Source organism: Stigmatopora argus, chromosome 6 (assembly GCF_051989625.1).
Source record: "Stigmatopora argus isolate UIUO_Sarg chromosome 6, RoL_Sarg_1.0, whole genome shotgun sequence".
NCBI classification, from domain to species: domain Eukaryota; kingdom Metazoa; phylum Chordata; class Actinopteri; order Syngnathiformes; family Syngnathidae; genus Stigmatopora; species Stigmatopora argus.
Genome location: NC_135392.1, coordinates 12,957,319 through 12,980,276, shown reverse-complemented (window position 1 = coordinate 12,980,276; position 22,958 = coordinate 12,957,319). Strand labels below are relative to the sequence as shown.

Sequence of the window (22,958 nt, the reverse complement as noted above, 5' to 3'; positions counted from 1 at the left end):
ATAATACATTTAGACTCAGACTACTCAAATCTTTGGCCTTCTAGCACTGTGCTAGTTATCTAATTAACCCTGAGTAAATTGGTCAAAAGCAAGTCGAATTGTACACAACTGAATTATAATAAGTAAATTTTTGAGTTGTTGGTTTTTGCTAAAGCCTGTTCATTCATTTTTTCATTAATTTAAAATAAAATGTTATCTTAAATTTAACCTTGTTTCACCTTATTGTGTGTGATTTAAATGAATTCTGTATTTTTCAATGTGGGATTAATAAAGTCTAAACATCAATTTGTTATATTAAAAATGATGGGTCAAAAAATGTAATACAATGCATTTAATCTCAATTTAATCTCATGCAAGTGAACTTTGAGGGAAATTGCTTTTTATTTTAACATCTAGATAAATACCTTTAATTGAGTCTATAAACTGACTAGAAAGTCGTAAGTAGTCAGGTTTCTGCATGGCAGTTTAGAAAAAAAGGGCTTCGAAATAAGCACATTATTGCCAACATAGTAACCCATCATATAATCCATATCCCTCACAAATTCCCTTTTGGTATATTAATGTTTTATAACCCCCTCTCTGATTTCCTGTTTTAATCGAGAAATGCAGATTAAAGGCAATGGGAACATTTACTGCAATTGTAAAATCCTGCTTCTTTAATTGCTGCCATCACATTCCATGCATCCATTTGAATTAAACACTGTGATGTGCAAAAACATTTTTTTTCTGATTATACTTTTTTATCTAGATAGATAGCTGGTAGTTTATTTGTGGAGTGCAACAAAATATAATAGTAAAAGCAGCACAAAATATGTCCTGTCCTTTTCAGCGCTCTGGGAGTCTAAAATGTCATAACACAACATGCTATACATTTTTAATGAACTACAGCAAGAAAAGAGAAATGGAATTCCATCGATTTGGTGCGCAATTTGGATATTGTTTATGCTGACGTTTTTGTACCATTAGATTCATTTTGGATGTGACATATGTATAAAAAAGTATTTTTCAGAAAAAATGCAGTATATCCTCAATGAATTATTATGAGACACAATTAATAGGGTGTCAAATTACCAGAGGATTTCTTTTCATCCATCATATTTAGTGCAACGTCATCAAACATGCAAAATGCTAACTGTAGTTAGCACATTGCCTCAATATAGTGTATTCTTGATGGATTCATGTCATAAAAGTAGTGCAGCACATCATTAGTACTCTACTGGGCCACTGGCTAAGGCACTGAATTCCAATTACCAGCAGGTACTCGCAATAGGAATGTAACCGGCTTTCCAAGTCGCCCATGTTCCTTTCCAACTTGTGATGATGTTCTGCATAATGTGGCCGCAGAATGGAATGAAAAAGGAGGAATTTGTAAGAAGGTGCTCTGTCCGTGTCGAGTTGACGACGTGGAGGATAATGGATTCTTCGGATTGGAAACATGCGACATGACTGTCAGGCCGCATGTTCGTGGTGAAAAAGATATGCAAAGAACGCAAAGGATTCATTGGAATGCTTTGCCAGCAGTGTAAGCGAGGAATAATAAGCCTGGCTTAAAAGGTGCACTCGGCAGGCGATGGGGATATTTCAGAACATCGTGCAGGTAAACATTAATCACTGACGTAAATTACAGTTATTCTGGGCTACGATGGTACAAGCCTCGAAATAAACTGATCCCTCGTCACTTCGTTGTGTCACTTTGGCATATTGAAAAAACAGATTTCCATTCATTTGGACAAGTTTCCGACTTTTGCAATTGCTGTTTTTCTCCCTGCGACACCCTCTTTAGATTGGCCATCGCTGGCAGCTAATGATGTAATCGTCGATGAATGTAATGATACCTGCACAGCAGTCAATTTTATTTCGAAGTAACTTGTACTCGTAGGAACAAAACATACAAAAAATACCCCAGTATTAAATGACTATCTCTAGGCCACATCTACTTTCTGTAATCACCTGAAACATATAATACCAAATTTTAGTCTCAATGTGTCAAGAAATTTTGACGCAATTCAACACCAAAAGCGGCCTAGCTAACTGCACTTCACAAGTTTCCAGACTGTGGAATTCAGCTTGTTTATGCAGTGGACATTCGGGACATTTAGGAACCTTCGGAACACTAATTACGCCGGCCAACAATTCCAACTTGTCAGTTAGTCATGAAATAAACGACCTCAACAAAACCACCTGAACTGCGATCAGGAAACGTGAGGTATCTAACAAACCACAATCCGAGATGAACATATTATTACTTTATAGCTGTGTATCATCATACCATAAGAAATTACAAATCTATGTGAGAGGGCATCAATGACTTATATACATATATAAACATATTAATATATATAGTATATATATATATATTAATATATATATATATATATACATATATATATATATATATATATATATATATATATATATATACATACACATATATATATATATATATTCAACTTCAAAATATGCAAATTTAAATGAAGACATTGCTTGTTAAGTCCTTTTGTTTCTGCTTTCACTCTTTTTAGCCATATTTATCAGCCTGTGACCCAACTCCATTCTCCTTTAGCATTGCTCTTTAAATGGAACTCGTCTGCCTGATTATTGCACCAAAGTGCAGCTCTGCAGCCAGCATAAAATATTCATACCCTTCATATTCAGCCCCTTGTTTGCTCTCTTATTCATTCATATAGTATTAGGCCACCCTTCACTTAGCAAAGACCGCCAGAATTGATTGAATGAGAACAGTTAGTAAGTCATGACACTTAAAATCATCAGAATCCACAAATTTGCAGACAATGAAAAAACAAACGTCAGTGTGTGTGTGTGTGTGTGTGTGTGTGTGTGTGATGGCAGAATTTGTGATGCAGGTGATTTGTGATGACAGTCAACCCCATTGCACCTCTTCGGATGCGTAGCAGATGCACACAGCTGCTCAAATAAAGTGCGAGCCAAATCCGTACGTGTCATTACCATCAATTAGGTGGAGGTGTGTCGCATGACATGGATGAATGGACTGTACTTCTTCTGTACTGTTGCTAGTCCTGTAAATGTCCTTAATTGCTGTCTACTATGCCAGCCAAACTAAAGAAAATTCTAATAGCGTTGCCTTTTTTCTCCATTTTATAACAGAATTTTGTTGTTAAACATGAATTCATGACCTCCCATTGATAGCAATAGACGTCATCAGAAGTCCAATCTATTTTGACTGTGAAGAGTGGCAGCGAGGGATCATTCATTATGGATTATGCCTAACATTGGCATTGGCAGCAAGTGAGTTGAACAGGCTAAATGTGGGAAAATGTTTAATTGGAGAAGGTGTGTAGGGAGCTCCATGTTGCTTTTCCAACAGTCATTTCATGGATCACTGAGGTGGCAAGGAGAATATTTACCCTCACTCTTTGATAGCGAGCCAGAGCATCATGCTAAAACTCAATGTCAGTTTAGGAAAGACCTCTCTCTTCTGGAAAACACTTAGCTCATAATACCTGTCGTCAGCTGCACTGCAGGCTAATCTTTGTGCATGACACTTACTTGTACAGCGACCATGACATGACTGGTGTCAAGTCAATGTTATGCAAGAATTTATCCAACATAAACTGTTGCCAGGCAGGTCATACTGTGTAACATAGAAGTTGATGGGATTTTCTTTCAGAAACAGATGAGAAAATAATCCATTCCAAGACCTTGGTTGTGACTACCCAAACATTTTTTTAAACTAAGTTCTTGTTTTTTTCGAAGTAGACATTTTTAATCGAGAATTTCTTGGTGGAATATTAAATGTGTAATATTTGTGTGTAAATTAAGTGTGTGGCTCTAGTTTCTTACCTAGGTCTATATTGTCTTGTGTGTCTTGTGTCTGTCTACTGGCACCAAGAAATTTCCCAAATACGGATGAAATAAAGTTCTAATCTAATCTAAACTAAATAAAGAAACAATTCTTCAATTTACATTAATAACACGAGGATGCCATTTTGTTCAACGCTGCACTCCGCTGTCAGCTAAAATTAACGTCGCAATGACTCCGATGGGGATGTCACGTGACCAAACCCAGATAAAAAAAAATACTTTTCTGCCACAACTATGACGGTTTGAGCCCAAAACACCATTCTGTCATCAACCCATGCTTACAAATTGTCCCATTCTATGACTTCCAGGCAAATCCTACTGTTTTAACAGTCTAGAAACTCAATGTCAGCTGACATAGTCAAGACAATTTTCTGTACGTGAACAATGTGTGTGCGCGTGCGTTTCCTGAACGTTGCTAGAGGTCACCCGCGGGTCACGAGAACAGGCTCTCTTTCAGAGACATTCACATTATCCGACAGCATATGTCCAAACATTGTGTTAAGGCCTTCTGCACATGCACATCCGTAGAAAACGTCCTCACACACTGTCCTCCATATTGAGTCCATTACCATATTGTCCTAGCCATTTTTTTGGATCATTAAGCAGCAACTAGTGTGCATTGTGGTGCAAAGAAATATGAAATCTGGTCACATGCAAAAAAAATGGCAGACAGTGAAAAAGATTAAAGCATATTTCAATTTGTGAAATTATTCACTTGAGCTCCGATAAAGTTAACTCAGACCACACTACCCTAATTCCGTGAATCACGTGTGGTTGGTATTGACATTTGAATAGATTTTTGGGGTTACCCACACACACACACACACAACTACTAGTCTAAAACTCATTTTGTAAACCACAGAGACAATATGTATAGTTATTTAGACACTGTTTTTTAATATTAGTGCTGTCAAAATTAAATCTTATGCCTGTCCTCATTCGACTCATAGCCTGCTATTGTAGTACATTCTTGTTATTTTGAAATCTATTTATTCCTTTAAGAAATAATTGTAAAATATGTATTCTGGCCTACATGGCTCAGTGTCAGGTCCACTTATGTGGAGTCCAGGTCTTTTTTTTTTAAAGAATCACTTGCCTATTTAAGAGTTAACTTTATTTCCAGAGTCAAAGCTTTAACTGAGACAATACTAATTGTAAAATATGCATCTGTGGTTTACCGATATCGATGGCAGAATAATTACATGCATTTCCACTAGATGACAGATGGAACAACTGCATCCACCTGTTGTGATCTATACAAAAGAGCAGCATTGAAGCATCTCAACAGGTCCAGATTTCACACTGTGTAAGTCAATTGAGGCAAGAAAATCATTATTTTCAGCATGCTATCTAAGGAAAATATCTCCTATTGCCAAGATTGCTTTTCTACAATCTCACAAATTCTGCTTTTATCGCCATAGCATGGTTCAGTTTTACTAATTCCAGATCATAACTGCTTTAAATTCTAGTCAAACTCCAAGCTCTGTAGTCAAATTATACAAACATAAAATCAATATTTGGTCAGGGATTTGGTTTACTTCCTAGCAAGAGCAAAGAAAAAAAGAAGACGACAGATTTGACATTCAAGAAAGGTGATGGGGCCGGTTTGCCTGGTGCGCTGCAAGGTCATATTAATTGCGTGTGGCCAGCAGGGAGGCCAGACACACACAAACAGACCATAAAAAATGGCTTTGCATGTCATCATTCAAAGTCACACACACTCAAGCAATGAGTTATGGAATCCTTTCAATGAAATCATGGGTGCAAAAAATATATCTAGTTCCTGGAGACAACATGGATCCTATCCTCCACCCAAGTGCCCCTTTGCAAGGCTTTGAAAATACAGTAATACCTTGAGATAAGAGCTTAATGCGTTCCGGAATTGAGCTTGTATGTGAATTTACTCGTATCGCAAATCAAATTTTCCCCACAGAAATGAACTACATACAAATTAATCCGTTCCCACCCTCTGAAAAAACACCAAAAACAGGATATTCCAATGGAAAAACATCTTTTTATTTGTTCTAATTCACCACCTACTCACAAAGTAACAAATATCTGTCTAGACATTCTGAGAGAGAAAGGAAAAGGAGAGAGACTTGACTTGAAGGCGCTCATAACATAACATAAACTTAAAATTTAACTTAAATGAATTATTACTATACACACACACACACACACACACACACACACTAAAAATATGTTTTAAATCTTACGTTACTCTAAATTCAAACCTTCTTGTACGATAACCGGCTCGATCTGAGGCAAAGAAGTTAACATACTCCATCGCCTTTTTCGAGCCGGAACTTCTTGGCATCTCCATGCCTCAGAACAGAGTGTTGATTTTTTAAAAATTATCAAAAGCAGCCACGCCTTGCTTTGAAGGGTTTTGCTGGTGTGTTTTTCAGATGCTTGCTTTGCGATGCTGTTCTCATAAGCAGCCTGTCGCAGACTCACACCCGGACGGCCGTATTGGGAACTATCTCGTATGTTCGTATCTCAAGGCAAAAATTTGCTCGGAATTGTCCTCGCATCTCAAATTTCTCGTATGTCAAGGTATTACTGTAAAATGTAAATGAAAATAAGTGGAAATTGAAGAGTGCAAACTGAAATTCCTAAGGCTTCTAGGAAAGTAGGCAGTGTACATCCTGTGAACTGATGTATTGATATCCAAGTGGCAAAACCATAGTTATGATTGTTGATTGATTAATTATTCCTCCAAAAGTTGAGAAGTTGAAAGCTGCAACATTGTTTCCTTCAAAACAAATGTGGCTTAAACCATGCTTCTAACTGCAGTTTAAATTCTGCTACAACTGAAAGTGGAAGTGATAAACACTGCAATATTTGCAGTTATAGTTTAAAATGTGCTTGTTGATTTGATTCAGTTTGAGGAAAGAAAGAAAAAAAGTTCTCTTTTACCTTGCAAATAGAAGATGCTCTTCCTGGATCCTCCTAGCTGAGCGACCAGGTGCACAACAATGGTTTTAGTAGTAGAAGACGAAGTGATGTGCTGTGGGGAGATGAGAAGAAAAAGAGCTAATGTGAGCTGCAGCCTGCAAGAGGAGGAGGGCGGATGCTCTTGCAGGTCGGCTCCTCAGCCCAATTGCTATTCTCCCATCCCTCTCCGACCCCACCCCCTTTTAAAAAAATGGTTATGTGTGTCCCATGTGATCAGTAAGCGTGCAATGAGACCCATCCTCTTACGCTTGTGCATTAATTACACAGCACAATGACACGAGAATACTCACAGTGGATTTACGATGTAAGCGGCATTCCCGGGGAAGATTAAAACAGGTCTTTATTTTTATTTTTTTGATTTAAGAACCAGGCTTGTTGTCACTTCATTGCTTTTCATTTTAGTTGGTGGAAGCAACTGTGCTTGTAAACTGAAAAGCATCTGTGAGTTAGTCAGTCGATCGCTTCGTCGAAATGATAATCAGTAAGTCGTTCGGTCGAGCATTTGGTCATTCGCTTGGTCGGTTTTACGCTCAATATGTGACTCTGAGTCAGTTGGGTTGTAAGTAAATGAGTTACGCAATGTCGTCGGGCTCTTGCTTAAGCACTTTGTTAGACTTGAATCTGTCAGTCAGTCATGCCCATGAGCAATTCTGAAATTTCAGCAACTCTTTTTTTTGTGCAACTCCAGTGTACTTCATGATCATGACAACTACCCTACGTTGGGACTATATTTTCCCTTGCGTTGTCTTCTCCTCTGTGTGACCTGTATCTCACAGTCCATCCATTTTGTGGCTGACATTCTGTGTCCATCAGCAATTTGACCAATGTTTCTCACTTGAGGCGCCGCTGATATGATGACTTCTCCACCAGCTCATGGATGTACAGTGCCAGAGGTCCAATAACCTTTTGACCCTGAACAATATGAGCACTATAGAAAATGGAGGTAAACTGTGTATGAATGACCCTGAACAGCCTAAACAGGATAATACAGAAAATAAAAGCCTTTGCTCAGGCAGTACGCCAGGAAAAAAGGGCAGCCCCCATGTTAATTTTCTACTAAGAAAAATGAGGGTAACCTTTAATATCCCCGCTGAGGGGAAATTCAATTTGCAGTATATTTTTTGATGACACAGACACTCACATAAAATAGAATATAAGCACAAGCCCAAACATTCACAGTTTGTGCCAGTAGCAGACACACCGAGTACAAGAATAGTTTTGATACAGGGAATACATGAACTTAAATCAAAAGGACATTTGGTCCATTAAAATAATGATTAAATTCTTTAAATCTGTCTAGCGCATTACAAATGTCAACAATTATCATGTTCTGTCACTGCAGAGCCAATGAAGACAGGCTGATATTTTCACTTAGAGGTACTACAATTCATATATACTGTATACATAACATATTTTATTCAGTGTATGGATTATAAAAACATGATCGAATGTTTAACCAATAGTCAAAAAGACACAAAGGCTATTGAGGAAGTCATATTGTGATGAACAGATATGTTTCACAACTGACCTTCCAAGCACCTTCTTCCTCGTCTCCAAAGCCTTTTGTTCAAGCAAAACATTTCCTAGCGCCCAAACACCATCAAACAAGAGTGAACATCTGCGTCCCTGTCATTACCGTCTTTCATTGGCAATCAAAGTGAAACGCCGGTGCACAGAAAGATGCAATGAAGTAAAAAGCAGAGTAGAGAGTCCTCTGTCGGCTTGCCTCCTTCTAAAAATGCATACTAAACAGCCCGAAGCTGTGGAACATCTCTTGTGTAACAGTATTATTTAGATGCATTTTAATGAAGTGTGCCCTTGGTCCTCTCACCAAATAGTGATTTTTGCATTCTGCTGCTCGATAAGGCCTGTGGCTGTGTGGATTTAACGCATTGGCTCCGACTGACAGCGATAGATATCCAATCCATTTCATCTAGCAAAGATGTCGGTGAATAATCACAATTTCAGCGTCAATGAGTCAGGAGTCTTTTGGTTAACTCATTCATTGCCATAGACATCCAAACATTTTTTTAGGTCTATACATACTTTACACTCTTGATAGTGGTACGACACTATGAGTGCGAATGGGTGTCTGTCTCTGTGTGTCCTATGGCTGACTGCCGACCAGTCTAGGGTATACAGGATTTCCCTGTTTTTCGCGGTACACCGCAAACTGATCAGTTTTAAGACAAAAGATCGTCCACTATATTGCGAGACCTAACCAATCCTTTATGAATGTGCACTTGAACCATGCCCAAGTAGTCAAGCGTATCCCACTTGAGGGGGTGAAAGAGGTAACAGAGCATAGCATTATGAAATTTTGATGGCAACGGGGAAATGGGGGGAGCAAGGCTTTCAGTACACGGTGGCCCATCCCTGGGCAGCTGAGGACCACAGACGCCTAAATGATGAATAATTCAGTAAACTTCCAGGCCATCCCAAATTATAAAGTTCATCAAAAAGCCAGACGACAACCCGAGAGGGATGAAATCGATCCCGTCAAGTGGAGCAACTATAACGTTATTGATGGGATTTTTTCTTGTCTGTTTCGTTTGTCAGTCACCATAAAGTGTCTTGTACCACTTCAACCTGCTGCCCGCTAGAAGGCGCTACAGAGCCACAACAGCCAAGACCAACAGACTCATGGACAGTTTCTTCCCAAGGGCTGTCACCATTACTCAACTTGAGCTCTGCACCTAGGACCTAAACAAGATATTACTGCTTATTAATGATGTAGACCACTTATTTATCTTTTGCTGATGTATTGATTGTTTATCATTACTATGATTATCTATGTTTGTTTGTTTATTTGTTGTTGAGTCCATAGACCATGGAACCAAAAACCATGGCACTCATCCTGGACTTCAAACGGAACAAGGCCGCTCTGCTCTGCTGATCTCACTTGGACTACTTATTTATTTCTTACTTATTGATTATTTATTTGTCTGATTTTTGTTGTTGCCGAGTCCATAGACTCAGGGAGTGATGCTCTCAACAACTTGGCGCTGAACAACTCCAAAACAATGGGACTCATCCTGGACTTCAGACAGAACAAGGCCGCTTCGCTCTGCTGATCTCACTTGGACTACTTATTTATTTCTTCCTTATTGATTATTTATTTGTCTGTTTGTTGTTGTTATTTGTGCACTATGTGGTGGACGCTTTAAATCTCATTATACGTACTTAGCTTTCTACTCAGCTTTTACCAGGTTCTCAAAGCAACACCAACATCTTTGGTGAATCAATTGTCATTAACTGCTGGGACTTTACAATTCAATTCAATCTGGAAATCAAAGCTTAAGCCTCAGGAAGTGACAAGTCATCTGGGTAAAAGCTGTTGTGGAGAACGGCAGTGCTACTACAATTTGACAGTTTCTTTTACCTCCAAGGCTTCCAATCGAGGAGCAGAAAGTTGCCATATTGTGCGGTATATATTTTCAAGCATTGCGAAGCTGTTCCCCAATGCCACCCTTTAGTGTCTTCTACAGCTACAGTTAATGTCCTATTGTTTTCTAATGATCACCGTCTTTAGGCATCGTCAACTATTTGTGCAATGCGAGGCAGCGTGTCGCAGCTGCCTAATTGAATCCATTCATTATTCAGAAGCAAGCGCTACGTCGTAGAGAATATCAATGTCAGAAGCACTGCTGTCACGTACGGTCTCACAGATGTCAGATGTTATAAATGTCACAACGGGGATCTCTGGCTAAATGGTAAACACCTTACACTCTATCCTACAGGTACAACGATCTGATGGCACTACCGGGTGTCTTACCGAGTTGCTTATAAATAGAGTTGCGCCAGGAATCACTTCACAGTGAGAGACTGCGGAGCCGAAAATATGGACCCAATTACCCTGTTCCGCTTTTCAGCATGTGGAACCAAGTGTGGCGTCATTAATTTCCGTCGCCTCAACCCACTGCACCTTCCGAGGCGGCATGCTGGAGATGACAAATTGGCTATTTTGTATTGTTGCTTTGGAAACTTCTTTGAGTTTTAAGTAAAGTTATCAAAGCTGATTATTTCTTTGAAATCCAATACAAAAGATGTCTGATGATTATTGGACCAAATAAAACTATGCAAGTACAGTCAGTTAAGATTTAATGATGTAGAAAGTTTTCAATAAATTCCCTATACAGCCCATTACAATTTTTGATATTCCACTCTTTTACTTTGAAATCTGTGTTCACTAGCATGATTTTGTGGCGAATTATTTCACCCTTTGCTGCAGCTGAATGAAAAATTCTACCGCCTGTGTCAAGATGCCAAAAGAAATTTACGCCGCCCGTCAACATTTTTGGATTTTCAAGCTCCATATACGTTTTATCTTGGCATGCTCTCATTCAACACACACAGAGGATTGGGATAAAAATAAATAAATACATGAATAAAAAGAATGCCAATCACTGCAAACGAAAAACGGATTATGCGTCACTAACAAAGCCCTTGTAAAAAAAAAAGAAAAATAAATCATACACTCCGGATTAGTTCACTGAATTCTATTCGGTTGACTGGCACTGTCTTGTTTTTTGGCTCTCTCTCTACAGGCAGCTGGATGATTCGTGGCTGCTGCTCTGTTGAGCCCCAGATCGATATGTACCAGTTTAATCTGGGCGTTGGTGAAATAAGATGCGGTATTACCGCTGTACTGTCGCCTGGAAAAAAAGAGACACTCCCTTGGTAATTGATCTGTTGGAAGAACGGCAGAGAGAAGAGAGTGCATTTGTGTAGCCTGCCCAAAAGATGTAAACTGGTGGTTTGGGGTCATAAATTTAAGGGTATTGTCGTCCTTTTTGTACAGAGGCTAATATAGCATGCAAAAGAGATTTTAGGTGGAAATTAAAGGTGGAGTGGGTGGGAGAGGGGAATTCAGTTTTTGTGTATAGTTGTAAGGGCTTAGTAATGCGAGTGGTTAGCGCATTGGGCTCACAGCTCTGGGGTCGAGGGATCAAGTCCAGGTCAGTCCACTTGTGTGGAGTTTGCATGTTCTCCCCAGGCCTGTGTGGGTTTCCTCTGGGTACTCTGGCTTCCCCCCACATTCCAAAAACATGCATGGCATGCTGATTGGACACTAAATTGCCCCTAGGTCTGAGTGTGAGCGTGAATGGTTGTTTGTCTCAGTGTGCCCTGCGATTGGCTGGCCACCAATTCAGGGTGTCCCCCGCCTGTGGCCTGGAGACATCTGGGATTGGCTCCAACACCCCCCGCTAACCTAGTGAGGATAAAGCGGTTCAAAAAATGAGATGAGATGAGGTGTATAGTTGTGAGATAGCCTTTAGGAAAGCAAGTGTATTTAGGCTTCAGGGGATGTTTGATTTCATCTGTTCATTTCATGACTTGGTGGCCCGGTGGGGAGAGTGGTTAATGCGTCGGCCTCACAGCTCTGGGGTCCTGGATTCAAATCCAGCTCATGTCCACCTGTGTCGAGTTTGCATGTTTTCCCCGTTTTCCCCAGGCCTGCGTGGATTTACTCCAGGTACTCCGGTTTCCTCCCACATACCAAAAACATGCATGGTAGGCTGATTGGACACTCTAAATTGCCCCTAGGTATGAGTGTGAGAGGACATTGTTGTCCGTCTCTTTGTGCCCTGCTATCGTCTGGCCACCAATTCAGGATGCCCCCCACCTTTGGCCCGGAGTTAGCCGAGATAGGCTCCAGCACCCCCCGCGATCTTAATGAGGATAAAGCAGTTCAGAAAATGAGAGGAGATTTCATAACTTGATTTTTTTCCGTATCTTGGAGAAACAAAGAAATAGATAGAAATATAGCATAGCTCAAATGAATAAGACATCACAGAATGACGGATAGCATTTCATCCAGATTATTCACGGCAGAAGTGAGCGAGCCGATCTCTGCACGCTTGTGTGTAATTTGCATAATATGTCTTCGCCTTTGCACAACTGCGTTCATGTTTCCCGTCACAGTCCAAAAGCTCAACAAGTCAGTCAGTGGACTTCCTTCCAAGACTGCAGGCTCCCTGAGGTACAGCAATGATAATAATAACAACAACAATAGGCCACTCGAGCAGATGCATGTTTCCGTTTGATTCCAGCTTGTGCATATGAATGAAAAGCAGAATAAATATCGCTATCCCAGAGGGGCCAAGCGCAGGAGAAGAAATATGATTATAGTTCACAACAGAAAAGGGGAATCTAACCAAAACAGAGTGCAAAGAAGTGTGTAACTGAGTTAATAGTAAGAAATAGAAAATTACGTAGATAACAACATGAAAATGATGTACATACGTTCAAAGCATCAAAAGTGGGAAAGATTCACAATATAAACATTTCATCTTTTGGCTCTCAATAAAACTATAATTCTAAATTTGACATGTCAAACTTACCCAGTCTCAATGATTATATTCCACAATACAATTTTGGAGCACGATGGAGTCTGGTACACTTCAAAATAACTTTATAAGCACACGCCGGCAGCGCGATCCAGACCTTGTTGACAGAATACCCTCATTGGTCAGGGTCGCCATGTCCGAAAAAAGGCTTCAGTCACAAGGCGGCTGTCATTTCCATCATCTTCATCATCATTTTCCTGCCCTCTAGATCACGCCGTCTTAAAAAAGTGGACAAATGCTGTGTAAAATAATGTGAGTCATGATAAATTGCCACTGGGCTTGCATCTATGACGCATTCAAGTGACAGCATTTCTGAGACTTGTAGGATTTAAAAGCAAATTAAATGCGGCAATTTGGCAGGCGACACATGAATGAGTAATTGTTACAGAAAACAAAAACAAATGAAATTGTAGCTTGTAGGCAAGTGGCAGGCACGCCCTTGTATTCCTTTTTCAGGCAAGGCAACACAAGTGAGTGTTCAAATATAAATAAATAAAAAGTCAAATAGTCTCAGGTTGATTGATGCAAATATGAGGAACACCTGGGCAAAACAGGTGGCTGATTGATTTGTGCTAGAGCAGTGGGAACAAAAACCTAATTAGTAGACATAAATAAGACCCAAGAATTTTTACCCCCATGCTTTTGTGTTTTGTCATTTATAATTTGCTATGAAAAAATGTCACTATATGAATACACCAACATTATGTATTTATTTATTTATTAACTTACTTATCTATTTATGTCTAAAATGCCTTTCCTGTATCTGCATTCTCACCCTTGCTACTGTGACAATGACATTTCCCGAATACGGGATGAATAAAGTTATCCAATCCAATCCAGCAAGAGAAGTGCAACATAAGTTGCCATGTTTTATTGACCAGAGAAAAGCTTTCGACCCCCGAGCACTCGCCGCACTTCCGCCGTCTATTTCTGACCAATCATTTGTGACGTGACACATCAGTGGAGACAGGTCAGGCCTGCTTCACTTTGAGTTGAAGAGTTAAAGCCAGTCCCAACCGTCACTTTGGAAAAGTCGCCCACTTGGCAAGAAGTGCGGCTGTCTACTAACTGGACGTAGACGTCCCCGTTATTCCCCCGGCAGAGAGGTCTTTGCCGCATGCCGATGAGGAGCTAATTGTAATTAGCTTGCCTCGGAGGTCAGCTCGCTGGTGGACATGTAAAGTTGGAATGTGTGAGCTACTATGATTGTGTGTGTGTGTGTGTGTTGTGTGTGTGTGTGTGTGTTTGGCAGCTGCAAAGCAAACTTGACATTTAGAAGGAACAAGTGTTCCCTCCAGCGCCAGCTGATCCATGTCCGAGGTCAGACGGATTTAGAGCCTACCTTCTGGAACAAAGACTGTGGGGTCACTTTCAAATACTCGTTGGCAGGAGACTTGGTGGTGGTTAACTACCATTCAGTAGTATGAGGTTAGTTCAAAGGGGAAAAAGAAGAGGAAGGGGGAGAAGAGAGGAGAAATTACTTTAAAACAGGCGAAAATCTCATCTCTGAACCGCTTTATTCTCACTAGGGTCGCAGGGGGTGCTGGAGCCCATCCCAGCTGACTTCAGGCCAGAGGCAGGGGACACCCTGAATTGGTGGCCAGCCAATCACAGGGCATAAGGAGACAAACAACCATTCATGCTCACACTCATACCTAGGAGCAATTTAGAGTTTCCAATCAGCATACCATGCATGTTTTTGGAATGTGGGAGAAAACCAGAGTACCCAGTGAAAACCCACACAGACCCGGGGAGAATATGCAAACTCCACACAGGTGGAATGACTTGGATTTGAACCAAGGTCCCCCACTGCGCTAACCACTCAGCCGCTGGGCCGCCCCAGGCTAAAATCCTGTCCAAAAAAACTAAAATGCTGGAAAACATGGGCACCCAAATGATTCCACAAAGGGCTGCGGTGGGTGCAGTTTTTCATTCTAACCCATCTACATAACACAGACAGTTTAACTAATGGGGTTTCTGCTGAAACAGGCAGCACCAGACTGAAATCTACTGATTACACTTGTAAGACATCAAATTGCTGAACTGCTTTGTTCTTGATTAGATGGATAAAAAACAAGAATATTTGTTATTCTTTGATATGGGACAAAATTGGAGGAAGTTGTGTGGTTATGTGGTGTTAAATTTCCATTTTTTTCCTACTACAGAAGGGAAAAAGTTTGTAGGGAAAGGTCAAAGGTCAATTTTAGATCCTATACTTTTAATTAATTGAATTGACAGATGAATGACAGCATTAATTCTATAAAATACTGAAATATGATTATAACATAAATATGAAAATAGGCCTCAGGCAAAATACTGATTTAGTTTTTTCATTTCTTTGTTATTTAACATGGAATGTAGTAGACATATATGCATACACACACATTTAAATAATTTAGGGTAAAACTCCCCTTACAAGGATGCACGGTTCAAAAGATGAATGAATGTTTCCTCATTACCCAGCTCACTGCATCCTCTCGTGGCTTCCGCCCTGCAAATAGGTTGACTACAAAAACATGTATTCCAAACATGTTTCCCGGGGCTCAAGGGATTGGTCACGCAATATGATGGGCTGTTGGTTTTCTCATAAATGCTGACCTCAGACCAACAATCTTACAAATCCAAGAGGGAAAAGCAAGTCCACCCAAGCATATTAATTTGAACTCAATGAAATTGATGGTTTCATTGAATAATAGTCAGAGTACCGTATTTTCACGACCATAAGGCGCACCGCATTATAAGGCGCACCCTCAATGATTGACACATTTTTTTCCATATATAAAGCACACTGGATTATAAGGCGCCCTGTCTATTTTGGAGAAAATTTAAGACTTTTAAGTGCGTCTCATAGTCATGAAAATACGGTAACATGGTAAAATATGGAAGTAAAAAATGGTGCTCCAGTTCGTGGGACTTGTGCTCATATCGATATGGTTCATCCAACTTCAAGCATTTGCACGGCATTTGGCGAATCAGAGGGTATTGATAAAACATCCATTTTTGCGTGAGTAACACGTGCTCATACTGATGTGGTACATCCATCTTGCACCTCCTTTTTGTATGGTAAGAAAAACATGAGGCACTGCATTCACCTGCACAATACTTACGATCAAAGGCTTATTTTATTTTTATGAGAAAAAACAAGTGAGGATTTGAGTAAGGGTGTGTAAATGTTTTTTTTAAATAGTCCCCTTATGGAAAAAAAAGACTTTCAGAGGCAGAGCAGACACTGCAAGATACTGATTCCGACTGAGGCCACTGCATAAGAGTCTTGATGTCGTCATCTGCCCCACGTTCCCATTTTTCAAGCTGTCCCTCAACCCGACAGCCTTTTTTTTCCCCCGGGGAGACTCTCTAGTCATGTCGCAATCCAACCTGCTTGATGTTCACTCTGCTGTGAAAGCGCAGTCTGCAGCTCTTGGCCGCAACTAAAAAAGGCAAAGCGTTTTCCCCACTCTTCCCCGATGCCCCTTTCTGTTTCCGCCTGCAGCAAATTGGGGTCAAGCCGTTTCAGGAAGTTGCTCTCGTCCAATCTCGGTCTGTCACTTTCAACTTTGGTTGAAATCCTACTTTTAGTTAGTGCTGGCTTTCATAATGAAATTAACAGCAGTATCTATACCACATGTGTCAAAGTGGTGGACTGGGGGTCAAATCTGGCCCGCTGCATCATTTTGTGTGGCCCGGGAAAGTAAATCATGAGTGCCAACTTTCTGTTTTAGGATCAAATTAAAATGAAGAGTATAGATGTATATTAAATTTCCCGATTTTCCCCCTTTTAAATCAATAATTGTAATTTTTAAATCATTTTTTTCTGTTTTTAGTTCAAAAATCATTTCGTAAAATCTAAAAATGTATTTAAAAAAGCTCAAATAAACATAGTTTTAGATCTATAATGAACTGAATATTCAGGGTTTTTAATCGAGTTCTTTTAATCCATTTATAAAAAAAATCTAAATATTATATCTAAAATGGTCCGGCCCACATTTAATCGAGTTGACGTTAACACGGCCCACGAACCAACCCGAGTCTGACACCCCTGATCTATACTATTAAGGTTATGACAAAAAAATCTTATGGCATCCCTTCTCAAATTAATAATAATAATAATAATAATAATAATATAGAATAAGCAGGTAACTGTCAATAGCTCAGTTGGTAGAGTGAATGGCTGTAGAAACACAAAAGATATCCTTAGGTCATTGGTTCAAATCTGGCTTGAAGGACAAGTGGTTTTTAATTTAAGAGAAAAGCTCCAGCACCATAACATTTGCTACCTCCACTGAAGTAGTGTAGGTACGTGCTGGCTAGACATTCTAACGCCTTAGTCACAGTATTGCCTTTTTGACATTTCCGTTCTTTTATCATACGCTGCATTTATCCAAAGGTTGCATGCCAACATGACAGGCTTATGTGAATAAAGCAGGCAATCAAACAGAGGCCACGCCGGTCACAACAATCACAGCCGACATAATCCACTGCAATTCGGAGAAAATTGCAAATGTTTTCAAGACGCCGTAGCCCGAATAGGGGCTACCGTTTCCCCGTTGTGCGCACCCCATCTGCCACTTTCCTTTAATAAAATAAATAATACAAAACTACGGGAAGTGGAGGTGGAAGCGTTTGAACTGGTGATCCTCTTTATCCATCCAGGGGCAGGAGAGGATTTGGAACCACCCTGGAGGTCGCATCTCTAATGCAGTACTGTATCTCATTAATGAAAGCTGGAGCTCACAACGACCTTGAGAACGCTTTTATAACGGCGTAAACCCACCGAGAGCTTTCTCTATGAAGGTTAAAGTTCGACAATATAGTGAGGTTATTATTCACCACCGACGAGAGGGTCCCAGAATAAGGGGTGGCGTAATAATGAGCACTGATTTCTATTGGCGTTTCATTAGAAATTTGTTGCAATTTTCAACATTGCAAAAATCCATTCACTGTTCTACCGTTAGCAAATTAAACACAAACAAACACGCGCCACATATTAGTGTGCATCATTTCTTTTATTCAGACCATTTTAACAGCCGGGTCAACAACATCAGTTCATAACATTTTCCTTTCAAATTAGGTTGGCATTCCCATAAGATAACACACATGTATTTTTCTTTTTTAATTATTAAAACACTACTATGTTTTTTGTGCCCAAAAAGAACACCTTTTCACTCCTTCAACATGTAACTGATGATTGAAAAAAACATATATTGAGGCTTTTATTTAATTATTTTTAAATACAGTCCTCTTTGCAATAACAGTTGAATCAAAACCTTCTTTCACTTGGAACTATTTTTTGGGGCGGGGGGGGGGGGGCGGGGGGGGGTTGGCTGAGGTGATTTTTTTTATTACCAAGTCGATGTTTAAAACCCTATAACAAAATCCCATATTTTTGTGTGAATGAATTGCGATTGAAGGTCACTTGAAAGGCACAAATCAAATGGCACAAAAAAGTAAGACATTCAAAATATGGTCAGTATCCAATAAAAAACAGGTAACTTCACTTTTAGTGTTATTTTTTTGGAGGGTAACTCTTAAAAGATATTTTAAGGATCCTGAGTAAATGCCAGAAGAAACTCATCTAATACCAAGCTTGAGAAAATTAGGAAAAAACCTTTTAGTGATTAAAAATCAATTTGGTGGGCAAATTTAACATGGCCAAATACATGAAAAAGTCTCAAGGACTCATGTTCAAAAAATGCAAAGAAGGTTGGCTATGTTAGTTGGAGGTAATCCATTTTTTTTACTCAGTAGTGACCTGGAGAAGGACTACAGTAGAAAGAATTCGCCCTTGACACCAGATTAACTGATTTTTGAGATGAAACATTTTGGAAGACTGCATCATAACAAGACACATGGAAAAGTCTCGAGGAACCATGCAAGAAAATGTAGGACATTCTTAATGGAAGCAACCATTTTTCACGTCTCAAGGATCCATAACCGAAAAAGAAGAGGTACTTTATCAGACCAGGATACTCAAGTCTCAAGGACCAAGGCCAGAAAGTAAGTCGAAGCTCTTTACACCTTAGTAGCTCCCCTCAGGAATGATGGGGGGAAGAAGTTTCCCAAATTAACCTCTTATTAGTGAAAATTCTGCTTATAACTTATGGAATGGTTGCAACGACAACTGATTTGGATCAATATCTCAATTAGATGATGCTTCTCTGCCAAAAAGTGTAGTGCACATTTCATACACAACAGCAAAAATACGTCAAACAATAAGATATGCAAACATGCCACAATCCCATCCAAACAAATGATTTGAGTTGTTTCGGAGACGAAAGAAAATATGAAATATAAAGTGCTGCTAAAGGTATGTTTTTTTTTCTGGTTTCCTTAAACAAAAGAGACATGAGCGGTGGTACAGCAGAAGTGGACAGCAAGGCTGAGCGAGCTCAACAATACTCCAAAATGTAGCAGCGCACAACAACACTTTCACAAGGGAACGCATAGCAAAGATTTGGGAGAATTGATCCGAGACAGGTTAGTAAGGCTGCCTTTCATTTTGGTCCATTTTTTCGTCACCCACTTCCCCTTCTAAAAACATGCTTTTCCAAACACGTGAGACTCTGAAAGAAAATAACCTTGAAGAAAAAGGAGGCAGCCGAGGGCCAGCTAGCTATATAGATTCTAATGCACAGCTAGCCTTCAATTTTAGTTGTTTCCTGTAATGATAAAATTCATATCCTCATAATCATCCTACTTTTAATTATTTTTCACTTCAATTCATGGGTGAACATACAAAACAGTAACAAGGGCCACACGGTGGGAATTTCCAAGATCAAGTTGTAACGTGTTTGATTTTTAGATCTATATGTGTGGATATTGCTTACACACGCATTTCATATTTTAGTTGCCATTTTCGGTAGATTTTTTTCTAGTGTGGCCACTCCTTTGCTTTAACAAATACTAAAAATATGTATATACTTCTCTAAAACACAAATAAAATATTGTCAAACTAGAGTCAATAAGTAATATAAATATAAAACATTAAAAGACACAATGTAACAAGGAGTGAGAGCTCTCACTTTCCTCAGTAACATGTCGCTGGGTTGTTATTTCATGGAAAAGTGCGCCATCTGAAGGCGAAAGCCGTGCGGGAGCTACAGTGCCAGAGTCTACAGTGTTACTTACATACAGCATTTTTACAGTATGCTTGCTCAGTGAAAAAGTAGATCTATAAAAATAACCTTCCTTCTTTGAAATATCAAAAACCTTCTGACGCACCTCCCTGGCGTCACGCCCATCGAGTTTGAGTGACACGTGGGGTAGAGGGTTCCGTGTGTGCATGCTGACTATGTGTGCCAGTGGGGTTGGGGGTAGGGGCACCAGAAGACGTAAAGGTGGATCACACGTGGTGACGATCGAAATGTGCTGACAAGTGTGAAAATGATTTTATGCCGGGACCCGTGGAGAAAGTAGAATCCCCTCCCTTCTCTCCCTCAACTCCCACCTCCTCACTGTGACCAAGAATTGTCCCGTCAATCGGGGAAAGGAGAAGCCGCTTCAAAGTTGAGAGTCGGCCCCCAAGCTGTTGAGCTCCTCAGGCTTGTCGCCGCCCCCCGTGACGCCGCCCTGGCGGAAGCCGGACGCGATTTCGTCAAATGTCCGGCCCCTGGTCTCAGGGACCTTGAAATAGGTGAAGACGAAGAAGAAGAGCAGCAGCACTATGAAGATGACGAAGACGTAGGGGCCGCACGCTCTCTGCACACAAAAGGGAAGACGTACACTGTGTTGTTTGATGACGTTTCTTGACTCAGAGGAAAGAAAGTTGACTAAATCAGACACTGAGGGCTAAACTCATGATAAATCCTTATTTGAGTGCATGTGGTCAGACGATGTTGTACTCACGGCTAAATACTGGAAGCCCATCCCCACAATGAAGTTGGCGGTCCAGTTGGAGAGCCCAGCCACAGCCATGGCTGAAGGCCTCGGCCCTTGAGAAAACAACTCAGCCACGATGAACCAAGGGATTGGACCCGGTCCGATCTCGAAGAAGGCGACGAAGGCAAAGATCGCCACGATGCTCAGGTAGGACATCCATTGGATTTGCTCCTGCAAGGAAACAAGAGAGGGCCGCGATAACTTGGATGACCAGGATTTTTGCAGATTGGAACCACTGGGGATCACCAGCTCACCAGCAGAGCCATGGCGATGGTCAACAGGAGGGCAGAACCAGCCATTCCCAGCAAACCAATGAGATGGAGAGACCTTCTGCCGGCGCGTTCCACAACAAACAGCTGCAAACACAAAACTTGAACTGCTGATCACCACACATGAATAGCATTTTTTTTTCTGTTTAGTTGGGTTTTTTGCACACTCACCGACACCACCGTGAATGCCGTGTTCACGACGCCTGCTCCAATGGTGGCGTAGACTGGCTGTGCCACGCCCGCCTCCTTAAAGATGCTCGTGGAGTAGTAAAATACCTGCCAGGACCGCATCAAACATTATTTTCAGGTTTGTCCTGAGAAAATGAAGTACACGCACAATGGGAAGTCGGAACTCACGGCATTGATGCCCGACAACTGCTGGGAAAGTTGCAGTATGATAGCAACGATGAGGGGCTGACGATAAAGTGGCGAGCGGCAAAGCTCCAAGATGGTCACCTTCTTCTCTCGCATCATCTGCCGGCTCTCCTCTTTCATCTCCTGCATGTCAGCACTCACGTCGTTGGTGCCCCTTAACTTCTTTAAGACTAAGAAAGAACCAAATAAATAGGTGAGCATATGAGCAGTGAAAATACCAATTTACTACATTTACTTTGGAGTGTAGTATGTTTTGCAATGTAAATTGTAGATTTCATTGTAATGTATTTATTACAAAGTAATTGTGAACATATTGAAGTGATTTCATTTATTTGAGTTTTTTCCTCAAATTATATATTTGAATCAAAATTCCATTCACGCTTGTTTTTTTCTTATATATTTTTTTGTATACAGTATGTATATTCTGTTCAGTCTTTATTTTTGATTTTGAGAAAATTGTAATTTGTTCATTTATTTTTTTAATATTTCACATGTAAATTTGAAACAAATTGTTACTGTTATTCTTCACATTACTATTTTTAATCCTAATATATTTCAGGATAAGTTGAGCCTTTAAGTTGATTGTATCCAACATAAAACTGTACCTAAAAATAAGATTAATAAACCCACCAGTCTTGGCTTTGTTTTCTTCATTTTTGTTGATGAGCAGAAAACGCGGACTCTCAGGGCAGAAAGGCAGAAGGATGCACTGCAGCACCGACGGTATGAAGATAAATCCCAAAAGTAGCGGCCAGAGTTCGCCGTTTCCCATGATGGCTTCCAACCCAAAGACCTGAACCCCAACCATGAGAATCAGATGAGTAATGACAAAAGTCGGAAGACTGCATAATATCAATAAAAATGGACAGTGCCTGCGCAATAAGGATGCCCACGACAATGCCGAGCTGATGGAGGGTGCCCAGAGCCCCACGAAGCGACGTAGGTGACACCTCGCCCACGTACATGGGCACGAAGCCTGTTGTGAGGCCTGAGTAATACCCCACAACAAAGCGACCGATGATGAGCATCTCAAAGGAGGACGCTGTCTTGGAGAAGCCCATCAGGGCTGCTGAGATGAGGGCCAGCACATTAGCCATGAGCATGGAATTTCTCCTGAGAATGGTAAAACCATTGACAATTAGTTTTTTTTATATTAAGTAGCCAGCAGTTCAATATTAAATAGAGTCAATCGCTGTAGCAACTGGTATTCCAAAGTATGGTTAACCTTTGAAGTTTTAAGTTATTTTCTTCAAATTACTAGAGTTTGACTTTCGCCTTTCAGATTATG

General features: G+C 40.3%; 2 protein-coding genes across 7 annotated transcripts in view; both read right to left on the bottom strand.

Annotated features, from left to right (window-relative positions):
- rap1gapb (RAP1 GTPase activating protein b) overlaps positions 1 to 13,593 on the bottom strand; it is a 69,020-nt gene extending 55,427 nt beyond the window's left edge. For 3 of the 6 annotated variants that reach the window (XM_077604099.1, XM_077604101.1, XM_077604109.1), the window contains exons 1-2: positions 13,146 to 13,593; positions 6,763 to 6,853 (exon numbers count right to left, since the gene is read on the bottom strand). The gene's annotated coding sequence lies outside the window, so the exon portion shown is untranslated. Of the gene's footprint in view, positions 1 to 6,762; positions 6,907 to 13,145 lie in introns of those variants that run through there. The other 3 variants (XM_077604105.1, XM_077604102.1, XM_077604112.1) reach the window with 3 other exon arrangements.
- A 4,542-nt stretch (positions 13,594 to 18,135) lies between these two features.
- slc2a1b (solute carrier family 2 member 1b) overlaps positions 18,136 to 22,958 on the bottom strand; it is a 32,278-nt gene continuing 27,455 nt past the window's right edge. Inside the window, exons 4-10 of the mRNA XM_077602631.1 lie at positions 22,543 to 22,783; positions 22,301 to 22,463; positions 21,653 to 21,840; positions 21,467 to 21,571; positions 21,281 to 21,382; positions 20,994 to 21,197; positions 18,136 to 20,846 (exon numbers count right to left, since the gene is read on the bottom strand). Of these exons, the coding sequence (XP_077458757.1) occupies positions 20,649 to 20,846; positions 20,994 to 21,197; positions 21,281 to 21,382; positions 21,467 to 21,571; positions 21,653 to 21,840; positions 22,301 to 22,463; positions 22,543 to 22,783 (1,201 nt within the window). The 3' untranslated portion in view covers positions 18,136 to 20,648. The remainder of the gene's footprint in view (positions 20,847 to 20,993; positions 21,198 to 21,280; positions 21,383 to 21,466; positions 21,572 to 21,652; positions 21,841 to 22,300; positions 22,464 to 22,542; positions 22,784 to 22,958) is intronic.